General features: G+C 34.7%; 1 protein-coding gene and 1 non-coding gene across 6 annotated transcripts in view; one reads left to right on the top strand and one right to left on the bottom strand.

Annotated features, from left to right (window-relative positions):
* Dmxl2 (Dmx like 2) overlaps nucleotides 1-22,873 on the bottom strand; it is a 172,126-nt gene that overhangs the window by 140,915 nt on the left and 8,338 nt on the right. For all 5 annotated transcript variants that reach the window (XM_058584798.1, XM_058584800.1, XM_046460940.2 and 2 more), the window contains exons 2-3: nucleotides 1,274-1,399; nucleotides 306-377 (exon numbers count right to left, since the gene is read on the bottom strand). In XM_058584798.1, coding sequence (XP_058440781.1) covers nucleotides 306-377; nucleotides 1,274-1,399 — 198 coding nt within the window. The remainder of the gene's footprint in view (nucleotides 1-305; nucleotides 378-1,273; nucleotides 1,400-22,873) is intronic.
* Nucleotides 4,182-4,305, top strand: LOC124104833 (small nucleolar RNA SNORA11). The gene has a single exon (XR_006855524.1). It is a non-coding gene; the product is annotated as a small nucleolar RNA SNORA11 (small nucleolar RNA).

Below are 22,873 nucleotides of genomic sequence, written 5' to 3' on the forward strand. Positions count from 1 at the left end.
AGGAAAAGAAGAATTAATAGGGAACCAGACATCAGATAGAGATGGTAAGAAATTAGAATAGTTCAGACTAGCATAAATCTCAACATAAGAAGTGACAATTAGCAATACTCTACAAATGTGGGTTTCTAAAATACCCTTATCAACTTTACACCGATATTCTAGCCCACTTTCAGCACCAGCTCTTAACTCTTTATTTCTACCAACTAGATTCTAAAGTTAACTAGAACGATTAAAAGTAAAAGTTTTTCAATAAAAAAGTAAAGTTAACTAGATTCTAAGGTATTCTACTATCAATTAGTACTTACACAATTTCTCTTATGAGAATTTGTGCCCAGAGGCTCAAAAATACAAACAGCATTACCATATGAAGCTGCAATCTAAAAAAAGAATGAACATAACATTAATATTTAGGAAAAAGTAAAATAAAGACCATCTTCTTTTCAAAAAACTAATTACATACAATATAATCTGAATGCAGCATTCGTGGTTTATTTCCTTCCACGGACATACCTGGAAGTGTACCAGACTTAAGATTATTTTCTGGGTTATCAACAAATTCAACAGGCTTTATGTAACAAATACAAAGCTCACCTACTTAAAGAAATCATCTTCTCCAAAATAATTATTTAATTTTTAATATAGAAATAACTTCAATGACAAAAATACATTTCAATGGTACATCTCTTTATCAGAAATTGTATAATCCAGTAAAAAATAATATAAAAACCATGAAAAGTAGAGAAAGACATCATCAGGTCTTAAGAATGTATCAAATAAAATGGCATTAATTGTATCATCAAACATAAATGCTAATTAGGAAACCATCGAGAAGGAGAAATTAACTAAGGAGATATCACGAAGTCATCCACTGTACCTGGAGGGAAAAGAATTGAACAGTCGTCTTCAAAGGACTTAAGTTCAGGTTTAATCACATAAGGAATGTTAAATAGAGAAGATAAAAGCCTACTACTTCCCTTCTATTAACTTAATGGCTGCTGGAATTATCTACTGCCAGAAAAGGAGTATGTATGAGATTGTGAGAGCTATAGATCTTTCAAAACAGTAGATACCTGTAGAACAAATAATTACGACATTGTCAGTTTAAGAGCACTTTACAAGTTGTACACAACTTTTCCCGTTACAACTCCAATCAATAGCCATTCACACAGAAATATAAATAAAAATCATAGAAAAGCCTTACATAAAAGCATAAGAATATTCTAACATTATTAAATACATTAAAAATGACAAATTAAGTAATTAAATCCCTTACTCTTCCTTGTTGGTTAGAACACTCCACACAGCTGACTTGAATGTTTCCATGCTTAGCACCAGGAATGATCTGCACACATTCGAAGTCACTTGCCAAAATGACAATATCACAGCCTGATCCATATGCCTAAAAAGAAAATGTATGATATGTAAGACATATATAACTTTTTAATTATTATTATATTTGATCTTAGATTTTGTTGCCATTTTAATATACACATTGACACATTTTATGAAATAGTTAATATAAGAGTATCAATTGACAACTAAGAATATTAAGTCACATCAAAAAATAAATTGATGGAACTCCAAGCATTATCATTCAAAAACTGCTACTAACAGGAAATGAGTTCTTCCAGTTTTACTGCAGTCTTTGTCCCTGCAGGTCACAAATCATTCTGTTTAGTTTCTTTCCAAAGCGCATCTCTGTAAACCCTAAAGAATAAAACCTCCACCTGAAAATATTAAAAGTACTGAAAATTACAACTGTATACCCAGGATTCAAACCAGCCTTAAGAAAAATCAAGAGAGAAATCAGACATGCACTTTCTAACACAATTCCAGATGGCTTAAAGAGCTAGTTAAACAGAGATGAACACCCAAGGCAGGATTACATGCAGTGAGGCAAAAACTAAAGTCATCAGTTGCTCAAGCGAATCCAAGATGTAGCCTGCCTCTATCCCTCACCCCCAACCAGGTATAGGGAGAAGAGAATCCAACCCAAAGTGGTTAAAAAAAAAAAACTAAATAAATTTAAAAATAAGATGATTTATATAAAATATTGAGTAAGAATAACTCTATAGTCTGAAAAATAAACTATAACACAGAGCTACTAAAAACTGTTCATCCTGGGATGGTGGCACATGCCTATAATCCCAGCAACTCAGGAGGCTAAGGCAGGAGAATCACAAATTCGAAGCCAGCCTCAGCAACTTAGGGAAACATTGTCTCAGAATAAAAAATAAAAAGAACTGGAGATGTGGCTTAGGGGTTAAGTACCCTTCAGGTCAGTCCCAAGTGCCCAAAACAAGAAGTCCTCATTCAATGTAACTGTAATGACAAAAACCACATATTTATTCTATTGCCACAATTATTGGTATCTGTTTTGCAATTTTGTGAATTTTATAATGGTAATAAGGGACAGATGGGGGTAAACTTTTCTTTTTCTTTCAAACTTTATTTATGATGAAATATCCAAAACAACCTGATTCTCAAATGAAAAATCCTCAATAAAAACAACATAAATATAAAATTTATGAGGTGGTATCTTTCTCCCTATTTCCATGCCCTTAAGTAATGTGTTCATATCCTATAAAAGAGGTCCAAAAGGCAGTGCTAACATGTGATGACATCTAAATCAGTGACCTATGCCCATAGCATCTATTATGACTGCTAATGAAAAAGAAAAATGAATATAAGAAGCAGATAGGAGACAAACTACTTCTTCTGATTACTAAAACTTCCAATGTTACCAAAATTCTGATGTAATTAGTATAAATCATCCTCAACCCATGTACTTATAAATATCAAAAAAAATTCTCTAAAGGAAAAGCAAAGACAGAATTTTAAGCAAAATTAATAAGAAGAAAATCCCTCACAAGAAGAAGTGACTATTTGTATTATTATAGACAAGGCAGACTTACTGTACCATGCAGTCAGGAAGTCTAAACTGAAAGGGAATATTAAGTATAAAGAGAAGAAATGTTTGTGTCACCATGCTAATCTTTAAAATTATATTACTAAATAGCAAAAAAAAAAATCTTATATTGAACATATCACAATTTCTGAAGTGCCTAATACTACATCAGCAAAGCAGAATGATACAAAAGCATAGTTTGAAATCATACATAAGAGTTTTCAATTTTAGTTCTGCCATAATGTGTGATCTTAAGCAAGTTATTTAAGCTCTCTGAGTATTTCTCCATGATAAAATTCAAGAAATATTATCTACCTCTTAGGAAAACTGAAAATTAAAGTAGAAAATCTATTTGCATAGTGCTAAACATCCATCATTCATTTAAGAAACAGAACAATGCACCTAGGCTAGGAACTAGGAATACAAAGCCACAAAATATGGGCCCCCATTAATTTAATGGGGAGATGACAGGTGAGTCACCAATCTCAACTAAATGACAAACTGCCATGGCAGATATAGACAAAATATTACCAAAAGACAAAAGAGATACTCAATAAAGATTACATCACTCCCTCTTTAATCTTTGCTAGAAACCAGGAAAGTAGATTTTTTTTTTAATTTTTTATTGTTGGCTGTTCAAAACATTACATAGTTCTTGATATATCATATTTCACAATTTGATTCAAGTGGGTTATGAGCTCCCATTTTTACCCCATATACAGATTGCAGAATCACATCAGTTACACATCCATTGATTTACATATTGCCATACTAGTGTCTGTTGTATTCTGCTGCCTTTCCTATCCTCTACTATCCCCCCTCCCCTCCCCTCCCCTCCCCTCCCCTCTTCTCTCTCTGCTCCCTCTACTGACATTCGTTTGTCCCCCTTATATTATTTTTCCCCTTCCCCTCACTTCCTCTTGTATGTACTTTTGTATAACTCTGAGGGTCTCCTTCCATTTCCATGCATTTTCCCTTCTCTCTCCCTTTCCCTCCCACCTCTCATCCCTGTTTAATGTTAATCTTCTTCTCATGCTCTTCGACCCTACTCTGTTCTTAGTTACTCTCCTTATATCAAAGAAGACATTTGGCATTTGTTTTTTAGGGATTGGCTAGCTTCACTTAGCATAATAGGAAAGTAGATTTTATCACTGTATAAAGAAGCATTAATTTGCCCAAGATAATACGGTAAGTAGACTCAGACTCAGGCCCTTATAAATTCTTACATCTTTTCCCTACATTGTATATCAAAGAGACGTAAAATAGTCCACATAGAGTTGCTCAGAGCAGGGGACTGAAGATTGGTTCCTCTGTTTATAATACACCCGATAGGAATCTGGGGTTTTGTAAGGAAGGGCACAAAAATGGAGTGGCCTTACCAAGGTTCCTTTTGATGTTTTTAGTTGTGATATCCAAAATTTCATCAGAACAGCCTTGCCAATAGTTGAGACTTAAAACAAAAAAAAGTGAGCTTCTTCTTTTACCTTAATAAAATATTTTCAATACTTTATGAAAAAAGTTAAATATCATCTTCTGAAGTTATAAAATTCTCTGAAATGACATGCTAAATTACCATAATAAAGATACTGCTAGCTTCTCTAGAGAGTTTAATGTCATTGTGAAGAATGATTAAGTGCATGTGACTCATTCAGTCTTCCCTAACTTTAGTTTTTATATATTTGTCTTGACTTATTTTTAGAAAGGAAAACAATCTAATCCCACAAACACTGCTCTGATTTCTCAGATATTCTTTGTATCTCAGATAAATTAAAAGTGTCCAGTAAAGAAATAAAAACTATTTAAAATCTTATACCAACATGACCTTCCCTATGGAAATACAGAGTACAAATATAGTCCTGTGCCACTCAACCGGGACACATTCTGAAAAACATGTTGTTAGATAATTTCATCATTATGTGACTATGACAAAGTGCTCTAGAAACGAACGAAAGACTAAAGAGAAAGAGGGCTGTTATGTCACTTGGTTGTACAGAATTCTCTTCTGAAAGTAGTCTTAGGAAGGCCAATGTTGATCTGTGGAAAAATATTTCCATCAGGAAGGTAAAGCACAGATTGACTAAAGTTTCCCGAGAGGCCAGGCACAAAGGCCTGAAGTCCCACCTACTCAGGAGGCTGAGGAGGGAAAATCACTTGAGCCTAAGAGTTCGAGGACGATAACACAGCAACACAGAAAGATCCTGTCTCAAAAAAAAAAAAAAAAAAAAAATCCCAAGAAAACATTCTTTCCCTCTCTTCATTTTAGTTACTTATTTAAAATCCTAACCCCTTATGACACTCTCAGAATTAGAAATTAATTTCTAAAAAGGACAAACAATTTTCCTTAAAGTCATCTACAAAATAAAGAAGTGATCCAAAATGTTTAATTTTAATGTTTTCAATAGTAAGATTTTCTTTTTTATCAAGAAAATAACAAATACTAAATTTAAAAACTAAATAGAAAAATTAAAGTCACCCTCTTACCCTTGACCATCATCCTTCCTCACTCCAAGGTATAATCACTTGTTACCTTTAGAGTTACCGATGGAGACTTGCTAAAATATTCAGTAGGTACAGATTTATCCATTTATGTTTTAACATAAATGGAATCATATAAAATTCTGCAATGTTTTTCCATTTAATAACAACTCACCTTGAATAAATTTGCATATCAGCACAGAAATTACTTCACTCTCCTTAACAATTGCATACTATTCTATTTTGTGACTTTCCCATCTTTTACTACTGCAAACAATGCTTCGATAAGCATCCATGTATGATTTTATGCAGATGTGTCCAAGTATCCTCAGAATAAATTCTAAAATATAGTTTTCTGGGTCAGTAACTAAGATTAATTGCTAGCTGGGCGCAGTAGCGCAAGCCTGTAAACCCAGCAGCTCAGGAGGCTGAGTCAGAAGGATCACAAGTTCAAAGCCAGCTTCAGCAAAGGTGAGGTACTTAGCAACTCAGTGCGACCCTATCTCTAAATAAAATATAAAAAATCGGGCTGGGGATGTGGCTCAGTGGTTGAGTGTCACTGAGTTCAATCCATGGTACCAAAAAAAAAAAAAAAAATTAATTGCTAATGCAAACTGCCCTCCAAAATGATTACACCCATTAATCATATAAAATTTTTCCCAACTTCTCACTGATCATAACCAAATATTTCACTCTTTCTTATCCAACAAAACCTGGCAAGGCCCTGTTGTTTTACTTTTTTTTTTTTTTTTTTTTTTTTTTTTGTGGTGCTGGGGATTGAAGCTAGGGCCTTGTGCATGTGAGGCAAGCACTCTACCAACTGAACTATATCCCCAGCCCTTACTTTGTATTTTTATTAGAAGGAAAGTTAAGCATCTTTTCACATATGTATCAGCCACTTGTGTTTCATCTCTATAAACTGAGTATTCATGCTATTGGTCTACTTGTCTCTTCTACAAGTTTCTATATTTAAAGAAAATACTTATTCTGTCAACTAATACACACCACTACCACTCCCAAAATAAATAAACCTCCTGCCATTCACTGTAACTTCACTCTACAGTTAGAAAAGCAGCAAGGGGGCAACATTTGAAGAAGCTGCTCTTCTTGCCACAAGAGTGAGAACACATTTTACTGACACAATTTAGTCATTGCAACACCTAACGTCCACTCAAGAGTACTGAGTGAGGGCTGTGGTTATGACTCAGTGGTAGACTACTTGCCTAGCATGTATGACACATGGAGTTTGATCTTCAGCACCACATTAAAATAAATCAATAAAATAAAGGTATTGTATCCATCTACAACTAAAAAAAAAGTTTAAAAAAGAGTACTGAGTGAGCAAAATCAAAAACAAAAAAAGAACTTAATACTGTGTATAAAGAGGAAAAAAAATTACCCTAGGTCAATGATGAGTGTTAGAAATTATCTAATAATCATTGTGTGGTAACCAAAGGGAACATTTGTTTTAGAAATAACTGACATCAGGAAATGTAAAATTAATACTACTTACAAAGAGCAGTAGAAAAAAGTAAAGCTACCTGTGGTGTTTTTGAACAAAACAGAAGACAAAACTTGAATACAAATATATGAAAACAAAAATAGATGGTTAGAAAGAAGATAGAATAAAATGAGAAAATATCTTGTTTGTGATTAAATAGTATAAGGTAAAATGTTATTTTTATTTCTCTCTAATAACTACCAAAAAGCAACTATCTTAAAAATAATAATAATAATTTCTTGGGCTAGAGGTATAGCTCAGAGGTAGCACATGTGTTTAGCATGGACAAGGCCCTTGAGCCCCCCTCAAAAAAAAACTTTCTTTTTTTTTCAAAAAAGCTTTCTTTAGTTAAAATTTTAAATTTCAAAAGATAATTTAATATTAGTCAAAAACTAGCTGATTTTGATAATTTGCTAACAGAACTATGACAAATGTCTAAATACTAAGTTACTTACCATAAGACTACTTCTATACTGCTGCACAAAGAAAAATGTCTACTGATGAGTAAATCTAAAAGGAAAATGAAACCTTGAAAAGGAAAATATGCAATAATTAAATAATTCATTCTAATTAACCATCACAAAACCTGTTCTGTCTCCATCTTGCATGCACTCTATTAAAAGGTAGGTCTAACAACAGAAACCAGAACTTATCTCTTATAAATAACTATTTTATATGCTAGCATTAAAAACAAACCATTTTTCTGAGCATGGGGGTATACACATGTAATTCCAGCAACTTGGGAGGCCGAGGCAGGAGGATCACAAGTTCAAGGTCAGCTTTAGCAACTCAGCAAGACCCTGTCTCAAAAGAAAAAATAAAAGGCTGAGGGATGTGGCTCAGTGGTAAAGTGCCACTGGGTTCAATCCCCAGTACAGGAAAAAATAAATAAATAAGTAAACATTCCCAAAGTACTAATGATCAAAAACTTCTAAAGAAAATCACAAAATAAAAGAAAATCATAATAATATGGGTAAAAACACCAGCCTCAGGGATTGTGGGCATGTAAAATCTTGAAGTTACCTTTTGGCCTCAAATTCATTCTCTCAAGGTTGGAGTATATAACAATTTGCTTCATAAAAAACAATAAAGCAAAATACCACTTTTTAAAATGACTACTTTCAAAGAAATAATGACTTTTTTGATGATATTAAATTTATAATATTTTGTGACCAAACATTGCTTCTAAATTGTTCTTAACACATTTTACATTTGAAAGAGTTTTTAAAAGTATATTATACAAATTGTAATATGTAATATTTCTTACAACTTCATAATACTTTATATATATAAGAAATTTCCAGAAAACCAATTAACCTAAGTGTTAATGTTTTGAGGGAGATGGCTCTACCAGTGTTTTTAAATATTTTGCTCATATAACATGATTGTATTATTAAGTTGTAATTAAACTTATACCTTTAATATGATAGTAAGAATACATTCCTAAGAATTTAGAGGTGCTAACACCAACTATAACAATGAGCAAATCACAATCTCTCTATAAATGAAAGGGAAAGTTCCCTTTCAACTTTCAAACTATAATTCTGTAAGTGAGGACATAAATGTGCTCCAAAAAGCTCCCAAAAGCCAGGCATGGTGGCACACACCTGTAATTCCAAATACCAGGAAGCATGACAGGCCGGAGGATTACAAGCTTCAGGCCAGCCTTGGCAAGTTAGTTAGCCCCTGTCTCAAAATAAAAAATTAAAAGGGCTGGGAATGCAACTCAATAGTAAAGTGCCCCTGGGTTCAATCCCTAGTACCATTTACAAAATAAATAAATAAATAATACAGTGCATACTATTTTACTGAGCCCCGGGAAGGTGGGCACATTTTGTTCTTGTCTTTTGACTTTTCCCTTGCTTATTGCTGCCAAGATTAGAAGATGGTCCATAATAATGACAAGTGGCTAAGAGCCTGCTGGAAAAGACAAGCTAAGCCAATTAACCCACCTTAGAGTATTTAACCCAAGAAGAGTTGAACTGAAAATACATACTAAGGAATAAGACAGCCATTAAGAAACATGTAGGATTTGAACCTGAATCCTTCAATTCAAGAAGTAAATAGATCAGATGCCTGAAGACAAGAAGAAACCACAAGAAAAGAAGTTTATAAAAACCCTAAGAGAAGGCAGTTGATCCTACCAGCTTTGTAGTTCCAATCACTCTGAAGCCCATTTGCCCTTCTTTGATGGTTCACTGGATACCTGGACAATTAATCTTGCTTTTACTTCAATACATCTGTCTCTTGTCCTGAAGAGACCCAAAATTGATGAAGCATTGGCAATATTCAAAATGCAACTTTAAAGAAAATATAGAATTGGCTAGGACATTAGAGTAGGGAATACAGTGCGAATGCTAGAATAAAATGCTAGCAAAGTAGGATGTATATAGGATCTGAGATCCCTTGAGATTCAGAATATGTACCTAGAGAGTAGGGCTTTTGAGCATGAGATAACCAAATGTACTTTTTTTTTTACGCTTTAATAAAGAATAGTGAAAAATAATGAGCAAGAGCACGACACATCTATCACTCTCACACTACAATATAAAACCACACAACTTTTCTGGAAAGCAATTTGAAAATACAAATTAAGAGACTGTGAATAAACTTAAGTACTTTGATTCAGTAACTTTATTTCTAGGACTCTATCCTAAGAAAACATTGAACATGCAAACAAAGATTATAATTAGTACTAAGATATGTACTAAGATATGCATTATATGAAATAAAAAGTGGAAATGACCTAAACATCCCATAATAGAAAATCATGCATTATCATATCAAGTATATTGTCCCATCTTAACTCACAGGCCTTTCTAGGCAAAACTGCCCCATCCACTATCCTTCTGAAAGGGGAACCCTGGCAGACCACATGACAAATACTCACAGCATATAACTTATTGGACCATGGATTAACACATGAATCCAAAGGCCAAGAATTAACAAAAACTGTAGACTGGGAAGCAAAATATAATGTGGTATGGCTTAGCTTAAAAAAATGAGCTGGGCCAAATTTCTTTTCCCAGATATTCAACTAAGAAATAGTAAGAACTATAGCAGATAATAACAAAACTAAACCCAAAGGACTTTACATGCAGAGGCCAAGACAAAGGTTCTCATGCAAGTAGGTTTTAAAAGATCCACAGAAAGAGAGACCAAAACACTGTATGAGATCACATAGCCCACAAAGTAACCAGTCCACAGAGCTGACAAGTTCCTAATAACTGAAGCTCTGGTGTACAAAAATTGGTATTACAAGATTCTTTGCAGATTTATCTTCTACTTCCCTTCTATAGCATTATAATAAATACCCATTACTAAGGTAATTTGCTTTGACTAGTTCTGTTTTAACTCAGTTTTTGTTTTTGTTTTACACTAGCGATTGAACCCTTTAGCACTGAGATACATCCCTAGCATTTTTTATTTTTTATTTTGAAAAAGGGTCTCTGTTCATAGCAGCTCAATTCACAATAGCTAAGCTATGGAACAAACCTAGGTGCCCTTCAATAGATAAACAGATAATAAAAATGTGATATATACACTCAGTGGAATGTTATTCACCCATAAAGAAGAATGAAATTATGGCATTTGCCGGTAAATGGATGGAACTGGAGAATATCATGCTAAGTGAAATAAGCAATCCCAAAAAACCAAAGGTCCAATAAACTCTCTGATATGTGGATGCTGACTCACAATGGGGGCAGGTATAGAGGTTCATCTGATTGGACAAGAGGGGATGAGGGAAAGGGAGAGGGGATGGAATGGGAAAGACAATAGAATGAATCAGACATAACTTTCCTATGTTCGTTTATGAATACACGACCAGTGCAACTCCACATCATGTAAAACCACAAGAATGGGAAGTTATACTCCATGTATGTATGATGTCAAAATACATTCTACTGTCATGTGTAACTAAAAAGAACAAAATTTTTTTAAAAAAGGTTTCACTACTTTGCCTGGACTGGTCTGGAACTTGTGATCCCACTGCCTCAAATTAGGCCAGCCTCAGCAACTCTCCCAAATGGCTAGAATTACAGGTATGTGCCACCACATGAGAATTAATATGGTTTTTTGAGGAAGTTCCTATTTTAAAGTAGTCCATTTTATCACTAATGTCTTCTTTCTCTTGTAACATTTTTACTTTTGATTGACATAATTTCAAATTTACAAAAAGTAGTAAGAATAGTTACAAAGAATTCTTGTATATACCTTATCTAGATTCCCAAATGTTAATATTTTACCCCATCTGCTTCATCCATTTCTCTATACACACATATTTTTATCTGAATCATCTGAGAGTTGGAGGCATGATTCCTTTTTATTCCTTAGTACTTTAGTATTTCCTTTAAAATATTCATATATGATCACAGTACAATTATCAAAATCAGGGAATATTGATAAAATACTATGCCCTAGGGGCTAGGGTTGTGGCTCAGTGGTAGAGTGCTTGCCTAGCACATGCAAGGCCCTGGGTTCGATCCTCAGCACCACATAAAAATAAATAAAATAAAGGTACTGTGTCCAACTACATCTAAAAAATAAATATTAAAAAAAAATTTTTTTTTAAATACGATGACATGGGGCTGAGGCTGGGGCTGGGGCTCAGCAGTAGAGCGCTCGCCTAGCACATGCGAGGCACTGGGTTCGATCCTTATCACCACATAAAAATAAATAAAATAAAGATATTGTGTCCATCTACAACTAAAAAAATCTTTTTTTTTTTAAATAAGATGACCTGGGCTGGGATTGTGGCTCAGTGGCTGCCGCGTCCGGCCAAGGGAGCCGAGTCCGGCGAGGGATGGCGAGGTTAAAAGACACACAGGACACCAAGGTTCTTCATCCAGGAGTCAATAATCTTTATTGCTAACACACCTTTTTTTATACCCCAAGCAGCAGAAGTGGAAAACTACCCAAAAGCAGGAGGGAGGGGGGAGAAATTTAGTTTTAACATCTATTATTGTCAGGTACCGAAACCTCCCTTAACAATAAGTCCATCAGACCAGAAAAGGTCAAGGCATTCCCGTGGGATACATATGTCTCAGACGGATAAGCAGGAACAGAAAAACCGCAAGTTCGCCATGGCCTTGTGAGCTGGCCACACTGGCATGCAGAACAAACTAGTGGAGGTAGGGGCTCCAGGGGCCAAGGTGGACCTGCTGCCAACAAGTGGCAGAGCACTTGCCTTGCATATATAAGGCACTGGGTTCGATCCTCAGCACCACATAAAAATAAATAAATAAATATATTGTGTCCATCTAAAACTAAAAAAAAAGTGTTTTTTAAATACGATGACCTAATCTATAGAGTTTATTTAAATATCTTCAACTGTTGGAATAATATCATTTAGAGTAAAAGAAAATCTCAAGATTATGTGTTAGTTATCATTACCTCATTAGACTCCTTTAATCTGAAATAGTTCATTTTTTTAACATTTGTTTAGTTACACATGGGCACAATATCTTTATTTTGTTTATTTATTTTTATGTGGCTGAGGATCTAACCCAGGGTCTCGCAGGTGTGAGGCAAGTGCTCTACTGCTGAGCCACAACCCCAGCCCAGTTCCTCGTTCTTTGTCTTTTACAATCTCTTTCTTTGATAAAGATCAATAGAACCTATAAACTTGTAACATATAGAAGGCAGGAAAGAAAATAATAAAGATCAGAGAATAAATTAAGTTAACCGCAGAAAATATAAATGAATGAATGAAATCAAAATCTGGTCCTTTGAAAAAGCTCAATAAAACACATAAACCTCTAGCAAGAGAATTATAAATATCAAAAACAAAAGAGGAAATATCAGTATTGACCCAAATATCACAAACAACTCTAAACACATAAATCTATAAGCCAGAAACACATCCAGGATGAAGTTTATTACTGAAATAGTCCTTTATTTTAAAAAATCAAAAGTATAGTTAAAACCTCCAAAAAAAAAAAAAAACCTCCACACAAAGATGGTTTTACTGGCAAATTCTACTAAAATTTAAATAAGAAATGACACTAATTCTACATGATCCTGACAGAAAACAGAAAAGGACAATATACCCCCAACTCATTTTATGAAACCAAGCATTACAATAATACAAAACTATACAAAAATAGTACAAGATAAAAATATATACTAATATATGCAATGAATATATGTGCAAAATACACCATAAAATATCAGTAAATAATAATCAGTCACAAATAAAAAATAATACAGCATAAACAAGTGGGGCTTATACCAATAATATAAGACTGGTTTGATTTTCAAAAAATCAATCACTGTTATCCACTACATTATAACTTAAAGAAGAAAAAATATATGAACCTGAAGAAAAGGCATGACAATATATAAGATCCTTTATGATAAATACTTTCAGCAAATAAGGAATAGATAGGAACTTCCTCAACCTTATAAAGAACATCCATTAAATAAATAAATAAGTAAAAACTAGTACTGGAAGTCCCAGCCAATAACAGGCAAAAAGGAAAAATCTTAGCACTAACAATGTCACAGAATATAAAAATCAACACACAAAAATCAATAGTATTTCTATATGCTACCCATTGAACACTAGAAAATAAAATTTTAAAATACACCATTTGCTGGGCATGATGGTACACACCTGTAATCCCAGCAGCTCGAGAGGTTGAGGCAGGAGGATTCAATGCCAGCCTCAGCAAAAGTAAGGTGCTAAGCAATTCAGTGATACCCTGTCTCTAAATAAAACACAAAATAGGGCTGGTGATGTTGTTCAGTGGTTAAGTGCCCCTGAGTTCAATCCCCAGTACCAAAAAAATAAAATTAAAATTAAAATACACCATTTAACATAACTATACAGAAAATCTGAAAATCAAAGGAAAAAGTAAACTGCCACAAATGCTAACCAAAAGAAAAGCTGCTAAAGCTATATTAATACCAGATAAGGGACTGCTAGATCTTTTGATTAAACAACAATGTAATTTTATTGACAAAAACAGGTCAATTCTCTAGGAAGATATAAATTTGAAATATATAAGACCAATAAATGAAAATAAAATTTAAAAAACTACAAGAAGGCAGGGATAAATCAAAGTTCCATAGTAAATTTTAACACAAGTCTCCATAAAGGAATGAATAAGCAGAGAGAAAAGCAGGATATTCTGAAGACTTAAACAACATGACTAACAAACTTGACCTAAAGAATATAAGTAGAACACAGTTTACAAAGCACAAATTTTCTTAAGCACAGGGAACATTTATAAATATTGGCCAACTGAAATTTCAACCAACTTAAAAAGCCTGTAAGTGTATACTCTAAAATGTTTAGGCACAATACAGCTATGCTGGAAACTAGTAAACAGAATTATAACTTTAAAAGTCTCATATACTTAGAAACTTAGTAATATAGTTTTTGGGGGGAAGAAAGTGGGGGTTTCACTGGGGATTTAACCCAGGAGAGGTCTAACACTAAGCTACATCCTCAGCCCTTTTTATTTTGTGAGTATCTCACTAGGGTGCTAAGGCTGGCCTCAAACTTGCAATCTTTCTGCCTCTAACTCCTGAGTAACTGGGATTACAGGCACATACCATGGTGCCTGGACTTTTTAAAATACACTTCTGTAATTATTTATGGGTTAATGATTAAACAATTTGTGGCTTGTAGATCTTGGAGGAAAACTTATATTTTTATTTCTTTAAATATATTTATTTTAGTTGTAGTTGGACACAATATTTTATTTTTATGTGGTGCTGAAGATCGAACCCAGGGCCTTGCACATGCTAGGCGAGTGCTCTACCGCTGAGCCACAACCACAGCCCCAAACTTATATTTTTAAACGATTTTTTAGAAAGAAAGACTGATATGAGGCAGGCATTTTTCTCAACAAGCTAGGGAGAAAACACCAAAATTAAGCTAGACAATGTAGAAATTTAAAATAAATGTTAATTAAATAGCCAGGCATGGTGGCACATGCCTGTAATCCCAGCAACTCAGGAGGCTGGGGCAGGAGGACTGCAAGTTCAAAACCAGCCTCAGCAACTTAGCAAGGCTCTGAGCGACTTAGTGAGACCCTGTCTCAAAATAAAAAATAAAAAGGGCTGGGGGAGTCACTCAGTGGTTAAGCACCCCTGGGTTCAAAATTTTTTAAAAAATTAAATACAAAATAATAAAAAGAACTAGTAAAGCTAGAAATAGATTCAGACACAAAAAACCAAAGGCAAGAATGAGAAAAAAGATGCAATACAACAGATGCTACACACCTTTTTTAAAAGACAAGTTGCTATTAACAATGTTATACTACTAAATGTAAAAATCTACACAAAATATTAATAAATTCATGACAAAAAAGTACAGATAAATATAATCAATAGTGAAAGGTTTCCTCCATAAGTCCATAGTCCAAATTACCATATTTTATCTCTGGGTTGTCCCATTATAAATATTTTTATCTTCTTATTTTTTTTAAGAGAGAGAGAGAGAGAATTTTTTTTTAATATTTACTTTTTAGTTTTCGGTGGACACAACATCCTTATTTTATTTGTATGTAGTGCTGAGGATCAAACCCAGTGCCCCATGCATGCCAGGCAAGCGCGCTACCGCTTGAGCCACATCCCTAGCCCAATAAATACTTTTATCTTCTTTTGCATCTTTAAAATTATCTACAAGAACATGTTACTTTTTAAAATTTAAAGGAAAGAATAAAGGAAGGACTAGGTGTCTTGGGTTCACCAGCTCAGCTGATTGCTGAAACATGTTCTGCCACAGGCCTGCGCCATTGCACCTGGCATGAATAAACTTTTTTAAAGTAGAATGATGAGGGAAGGGGGAAGAGAGGAAAAGTAAGGGGTGGTATTGAGGGATTGGATTTAACAAAAGTTATGTTATATGAATATATGAATATGACACAATGAAACCCATTATTCTGGGTTGTTTCATATATGGCCTTCACTAAATCTTTTAATTTCAAGTGTATTATTTTCCTCATCCTTAAAATGAAGGTACTTACTAGACTATATTTAAACTGTAAAACATTTTATTTCATGTACTATTTTGACACAGAAATAGATATAAAGTAAATATTAATAAACAGATAAATACTACCACTTTTTTTTCTGTACCAAAGATTGTAACCAAGGGTGTTTAACCTCTGAGCCACATTCCCAGTCCTTTTTATTTTTTGAGACACGATCTCACTAAATTGCTGAGGCTGGCCTCAAACTTCCCAATCCTCCTGCCTTAGCCTCCGGAGTCACTGGGATTACACATCTGCACCCATGCTTGGTTCTACGACTTTTTTAAATTGCCTTGTTTTCTATAGAAAAAAAAAAAGTCTCACATATAGTTGACACTATTAAATACTGCCAGAAAGAAAGGCTACAGGTATTCAATTATCTATAACCAAAACTAACATTTTCATAGATAATCTCCAATTTAACTAGTTTATAGCTGATGACGATATACATCAAGTGCTCTTGTACAACAGTTCACTTTAATAACTCATTTACCTAGGGATATGCACAATGCCCAGGAACTCAAATAATTGTTTTAACAGAACAAGGAAGTTATACTAGTCAAAATTCCACTAGGGAATGAAACCTTTCAGATCTACTTTCTTTCATCACTGAATTGTTTTTACAATGCAGACATTACATTAAATATTTAAAACAAAAAATCTGAATTCTTTATGATTTTTATTTGCTTTCTGCTTTTAATGGTCATATCAGGCTTTTGATTATAACTATACAAATTTGTAAAGCATAAAATTATCTCAGCTATGTTTATTCCATGTGTGTATTATCACATTCTTAAAAATTACTTAAAGAGAATCTTGCTTCACTCAGCATCAGCGTAGGACTCCCAGTCATGTCCACACAGGACCTCCAGGTGCCCAAGCAGGACCACTAGCATTAGCACCTGCACAGGACTCCCAGCAGCCACTTCCAGACAGGACACCAGGCCACTGCCCATGTGCAGGAACTCCGGCTGCTGCTCATGTGGACCCCCATCTACCAACATGGGGCTCCCCGGGTCACCTCCATCTTGGGACACTGCAACCATTGCCATAGTCCCTTACACGCAGTAGCCTGTACCTGCGGACACCACACAGCATCTGGAGACAGCCCCCAGCCACAACACTGCACACCACAGAGCTGCATCTCAGAACACACCGCCCACCACCCCACCCCACCCCACCCCACCCCATTCTACCACCCATCACCGATAGCAGCTGCCTCCATCTTGGGACACCTTTGTAGCCATCTCTAGTCGGAGCAACCCCCAGCTTGGCACACCAGCTGGGGCTTAGAAGCAATATCAAGATACCTTTAGTCCTCAACTCCCCCCTCTCCCCAGCAGCTGCTAACCTGGCACAGTGCTTGTGGCTACATAGAGTCTAAAGCTCAAAAAACCTGGTCTTGAACTGCCCAATACCAAACAGCTCTCCATGATAGGTGAGCAGCCCCCAGAGTGCAACCCACAAGATATCCAGAGAAAAAGGTTCCTGATTACAAAGTAGAAAGGGTGAGTGTAATACAGTTTAGAGACTAAATTAGAGACCAAGAATTGTGAGGTTTACAGGATATAGGAAATGAGACCAGGCACCCACATCACAAGGAGATCCTTGGGGTGCAGTATCCCATCAGGGACCAGCAAGTGCTATACCCTACTTCCAGAAGCCCCTCCCCCAAGACTAATCCTCCCACCCTAATAACCTTCACCATCCTGAGGGTGGAGATACTAGCAAACAACAGACAACCCCACTACTGGACAAGAAGGGAAGCAGAAGACACTGATCTCCAACAAAAACAATCCTTATATCTTCCTTCAAGATTTCTTTTCCCCTCTCTCTCTCTCTTCTCCCGTCCTCATATCCCCAACATTTGTGAAACCAAGTACTTTTCATAACTTAGGCTACAGAGGACTGGGATGTCTGAATAGTATATTGCAGTGGCATTGTATATTCTTTATCTCCTATTTTTACATTTTTAATTTTTCTTAATATTTATGTTTGTCTTTTGTACTCTACTGTCTGCCCACTTACTTGTCTCCCCAAAATCACTTTCTCTCTCTTCTCCTACTACTAATCAACTTCTTTAGATTCCTCTTTCTTACTTTCAAAGATCTAATAACTATATCCTCACTTCCTACCACCTCAACATCTCATCCTACATCTCACCCCCACCCCCGGTTCTTTGTCCACCATCAGAAACTATAGACCCTTTTGCAAACCTACTGTAGATAATAACTGAACTCACCATTTATGTATATTGTGACAAAACTATAAATGTCTTAATAGCAGACCTTTGGTTTAAGGTTGTATATTGTTTGTATTGAGATCTGTTAATATTGTTCTCCCCCTCAAAGGAGAGGTATCGGAACCATGCAGGGACACTATAAGCTTATAGGGTAAAAACTGTAATGCCTCAGATCTACAGTGATGGAAGGGATGACACACAAACAACATGAAAAAACAAGGGGGAAAAGTGCCCAAAACAAACCAAGATATTACATTATTAGAATCCATGGCCAGCACAGCAGAAGAAATTACAGAGAAGGAGTTCATGATGTACAAAATTAAAATTTTCTGTGAATTACAGGATGATATAAGATAGCAAATACAGGCAGTAAAAGATTATTCAATAAAGAACTACATAAGCAAATACAGAAAGCAAAAGATTACTTCAATAAGGAGATAGAAGTTCTGAAAAAAAAAAAAAAAACTAAACAAAAATCCTTGAAATGAAAGAAACAATAAACCAAATTAAAAACTTAATTGAAAGCACCACCAACAGATTAAATCACTTGGAAGACAGGACCTCAGACAATGAAGACAAAATATATAATCTTGAAAATAATGTAGACCACACAGTGAAGATGGTAGGAAACCATGAGCAGAACATTCAAGAATTATGCAGTAACATAAAAAAGCCAAATTTAAGAATTATTGGGATAGAGGAAGGTATACAGTCCCAAACCAAAGGAATGAACAATCTATTCAATGAAATAATATCAGAAAATTTTCCAAACATGAAGAATGAATTGTAAAATCAAATACAAGAGGCTTATGGGACACCAAATGTACAAAATCACAACAGATCCACACCAAGACACATTATAATGAAAATGCCTAGCATACAGAATAAGGAGAGAATTTTAAAAGCCACAAGAGAAAGGAATCAGATTACACAAAGGAGGAAACCAATTAGGATATCTGCAGATTTTTCAACCCAGACCCTGAAAGCTAGAAGCCTAGAACAATATATACCAAGCTCGCAAAGAAAATGGAGGCCAACCAGCAGTGTATGAGTGTGCATTTTTCCCCACTTCCTCACCAACACTGATTGTTGTTTATATGCATAAAAAGTGCCATTCTGACTAGAGTGAGATGAAATCATAGAGTAATTTTGATTTGCATTTTTCTAATTGCTAGCAATGATGAACATTTTTTCCTATATTTCTTGATTAATTGTATATCATATTCTGAGAAATGTCTGTTCAGGTCCTTGGCCCATTTATTGATTGGGTTATTTGTGGGGGTTTTTGGTGCTTAGCTTTTTGAGTTCTTTATATACCCTAGAGATTAGTGTTCTATCTGATGTGTGAGGGATACAGATTTGCTCCCAAGATCATTGCTGGTGGGACTACAAATTGTTGCAGCCAATATAAAAAACAGTATGGAGATTTTCTTGGAAAATTGAGATTGGAACCACCATTTGACCCAGCTATCCCTCTCCCTGGTCTATACTCAAAGGACTTAAAAACAGCATACTACAGGGACATAGCCACATCAATGTTTATAGCAGCACAACTCACAATAGCTAAACTGTAGAACCAACCTAGATGCCCTTCAATAGATGAATGGATTAAAAAAAATGTGGCATATATACACAATGGAATATTACTCAGCATTAAAAGGGAATAAAATCATGGCATTTGCAGGTAAATGGATGGAGTTAGAGAAGATAATGCTAAGTGGAGCTAGCCAATCCCAAAAAACCAAATGCCAAATGTTTTCTCTGATATAAGGAGGCTGATTCATAGTGGGGTTGGGAGTGGGAGCATGGGAGGAATAGACGGACTCTAGATAGGGAAGAGGGGTAGGAAGTGAAGGGAGAGGGCCATGGGGTTAGAAATGATGGTGCAACATGATGGACATCATATCCAAAGTACATGTATGAAGACACAAACTGGTGTGAATACACTTTGTATACAACCAGAGATAAGAAAAATGGTGCTCTCTATGTGTAATAAGAATTGTAATGCATTCCGCTGTCATATATAAATAAAAAAAAGAATTTTAAAAAATTGGATGCCAATCAAGAATCTTATATCCAGCAAAATTAAGCTTTAGATTTGATGACAAAATAAAAACCTTCCATGATAAACAAAAGTTAGAATTTACAATTACGATTACAAAGTTAAAATTTACAATTACAAAGCCTGCACTAGAGAATATCCTCGACAAAATATTCCATGAGGAGGAAATGAAAATCAGCAAAGGGAGATATTACACTAAATGAAAAACCAATCAAAGGAAAAACTAAGTCAAGTTAAATACCAAAAATAAACAAAAATGACCAGGAAAACAAGTCATGTCACAATAATAACCCTGAATGTTAATGGCCTAAACTTACCAATCAAAAAACATAAACTGGTAGGCTGGATTAAAAATAAAAGACCCAACAATATGTTGCCTTCAAGAAACCCATCTCATAGGAAAAGACAAAAAGACATCCACAAACTGAGGTGAAAGTTTCAGAAAAAACATACCACTCACATAGACTGTGAAAACAAGCAGGGGTTTCCACCCTCATATCAAATAAAGTAGACTTCAAGCCAAAGTTAATCAAAAGGGATAAAGAGGGACACTTCACACTGCTTAAGGAAACCATACATCAACAAGACATAACAATTATAAATTCATATGCCCCAAACAATGGAACATCTACATTCATCAAACAAACTATTCTCAAATTCAAGAGTCAAACAGACCATTACACAATAATTCTGGGTGACTTTAACACACCTCTTTCACCACTAGATAGATCTTTCAAACAAAAGCTAAACAAAGAAACTATAGAACTCAATAATAAAATCAATAACTTAGACTTAACAGACATATATAGAATATTTCATCCATCACAGAGCGAATACACTTTCTTCTCAATAGCACATGGATCCTTCTCTAAAACAGACCATATACTGTGCCACAAAGCAACTCTTAGAAAATACAAGAAAGTAGAGATACTACCCTGAATTCTATCAGATCAAAATGGAATGAAATTAGAAATCAATGATAAAATAAAAAATAGAGCTACTGAAACACATGGAGAACAAATAATATGCTACTGAATGTACAATGGGTTGCAAAAGCCAGCAAAGGGAGATTAAAAAATTCTTAAAGGTAAATGAGAATACTGATGCAACATATTGAAATCTCTGGGACACTATAAAGGCAGTATTAAGAGGAAAGTTTATTGAATGGAGTTCATTCCTTAAAAGAAGAAAAAGTCAACAAATAAATGACCTAACGTTAAGTAGAAACTCTAACTTCTAATGTGACAGTATTCAGAGATAAGGTCTTTTTTTTAATATTTATTTTTTAGTTGTAGTTGAGCACAACACCTTTATTTTAATTATTTATTTATTTATGTGGTGTTGAGGATCAAACCCAAGGCCTCAACGTGCTAGGCGAGTGCTCTACTGTTGAGTCACAACCTCAGGCCCAGAGATAAGATCTTTAAGGAAGTAATTAAGGTTAAACGATGTCATAAAACTAGAGAAAGAGGAACAGGAAAAGGTTGATTAATGGATACTAATTTATAATTAGAAAAGAAAGGAGTTTTATATATTTCAAAAAGCTAGAAAGTAAGAGCTTCAATATTTTCACCATAAAGAAATGTTTATAAATGTCTGGATACATGTATAACTTGGTTTAAACATAATACAATACATACCTAGATTAAAATATAACATGGTACCCCATAAATATGTATAATTTTTGTTTTCATATATTAGCAAAAATAAATAAATTCAAACTTAAAAGTGTCTCCTGATCTAACAGGACCAGTGTCCTTATAAGAGGAAGAGACACCAAGAATGCATGTACACAAAGAAAAGGCAATAGGAGGACATAGCAAGGAAGAAAACCAACCATGTATAAGCTAAGGAGAAGTCTTCAAGAGAAAGAAAATCAGCCCAACCTTGACCTTGGATTTCCAGCCTCCAGAACTGTGAAAAAACATATTTCTGTTGTTTAACTCACTCAATTTGTGGTATTTTATTATGGCAGCCAATACTACACAAACTAATACAATGTGTAATTCAAACTCTTAAATACAGAATTTCTTCACATCACATATTTGTCAGATTAATACAATTTGTCACATACTAAAGTTGTTTAAGAGAGTTAACTAAAGAACATTGAGAACTGCCTAATGAGTATAATCTGTCAATACCTCCTAATACATTAATATACATCCTTGAATTAACCAGACCAGCAGAGCTTTACACCTGGATTGTATTATATCAGCTCTCTGCCCCAATCCTGTAAAACTGATTTTTCCAAGTCCGACTCAAAGCCACGGATCTATATCAAAACGTTATTAAGAAACTGGTCACTGTATATTTATGCAAAAATATGTTATGTTGTGTCCTTCTCATTTATTAATTTATTACACATTTTACCAGGCTCAGCTCCAGGTGTTATAGTAACTGCAATAAAAGACATTGAAGGCACTTGGGATTTTATTTGGAGTGTAAGGAAAAAAAGAAGCGATTTGAAAGTCAATGTAAAAAACTGATAAGTTGAGGAATTGGTGATAGTTATTACACATTCGAAAAAGAAATATCAAAGAAACAACTGGATATATATATCTGGAAGCAGGCTGAAAAGGAGAAATTAAGTGAGGAAAGGAAATCAAAGAGAACTAAAGGAACAAAGAACTTCAATAGAACAGAAAAAGCAATTTTAAAAGAGAAAAAGGGGAAACTGACAGAGCAATGTCCTTGAGTTGGA

Source organism: Marmota monax, unplaced genomic scaffold (assembly GCF_021218885.2).
Source record: "Marmota monax isolate L192 unplaced genomic scaffold, Marmota_monax_Labrador192_F-V1.1 WCK01_AAM20220418_F8-fsc00001, whole genome shotgun sequence".
NCBI lineage: Eukaryota > Metazoa > Chordata > Mammalia > Rodentia > Sciuridae > Marmota > Marmota monax.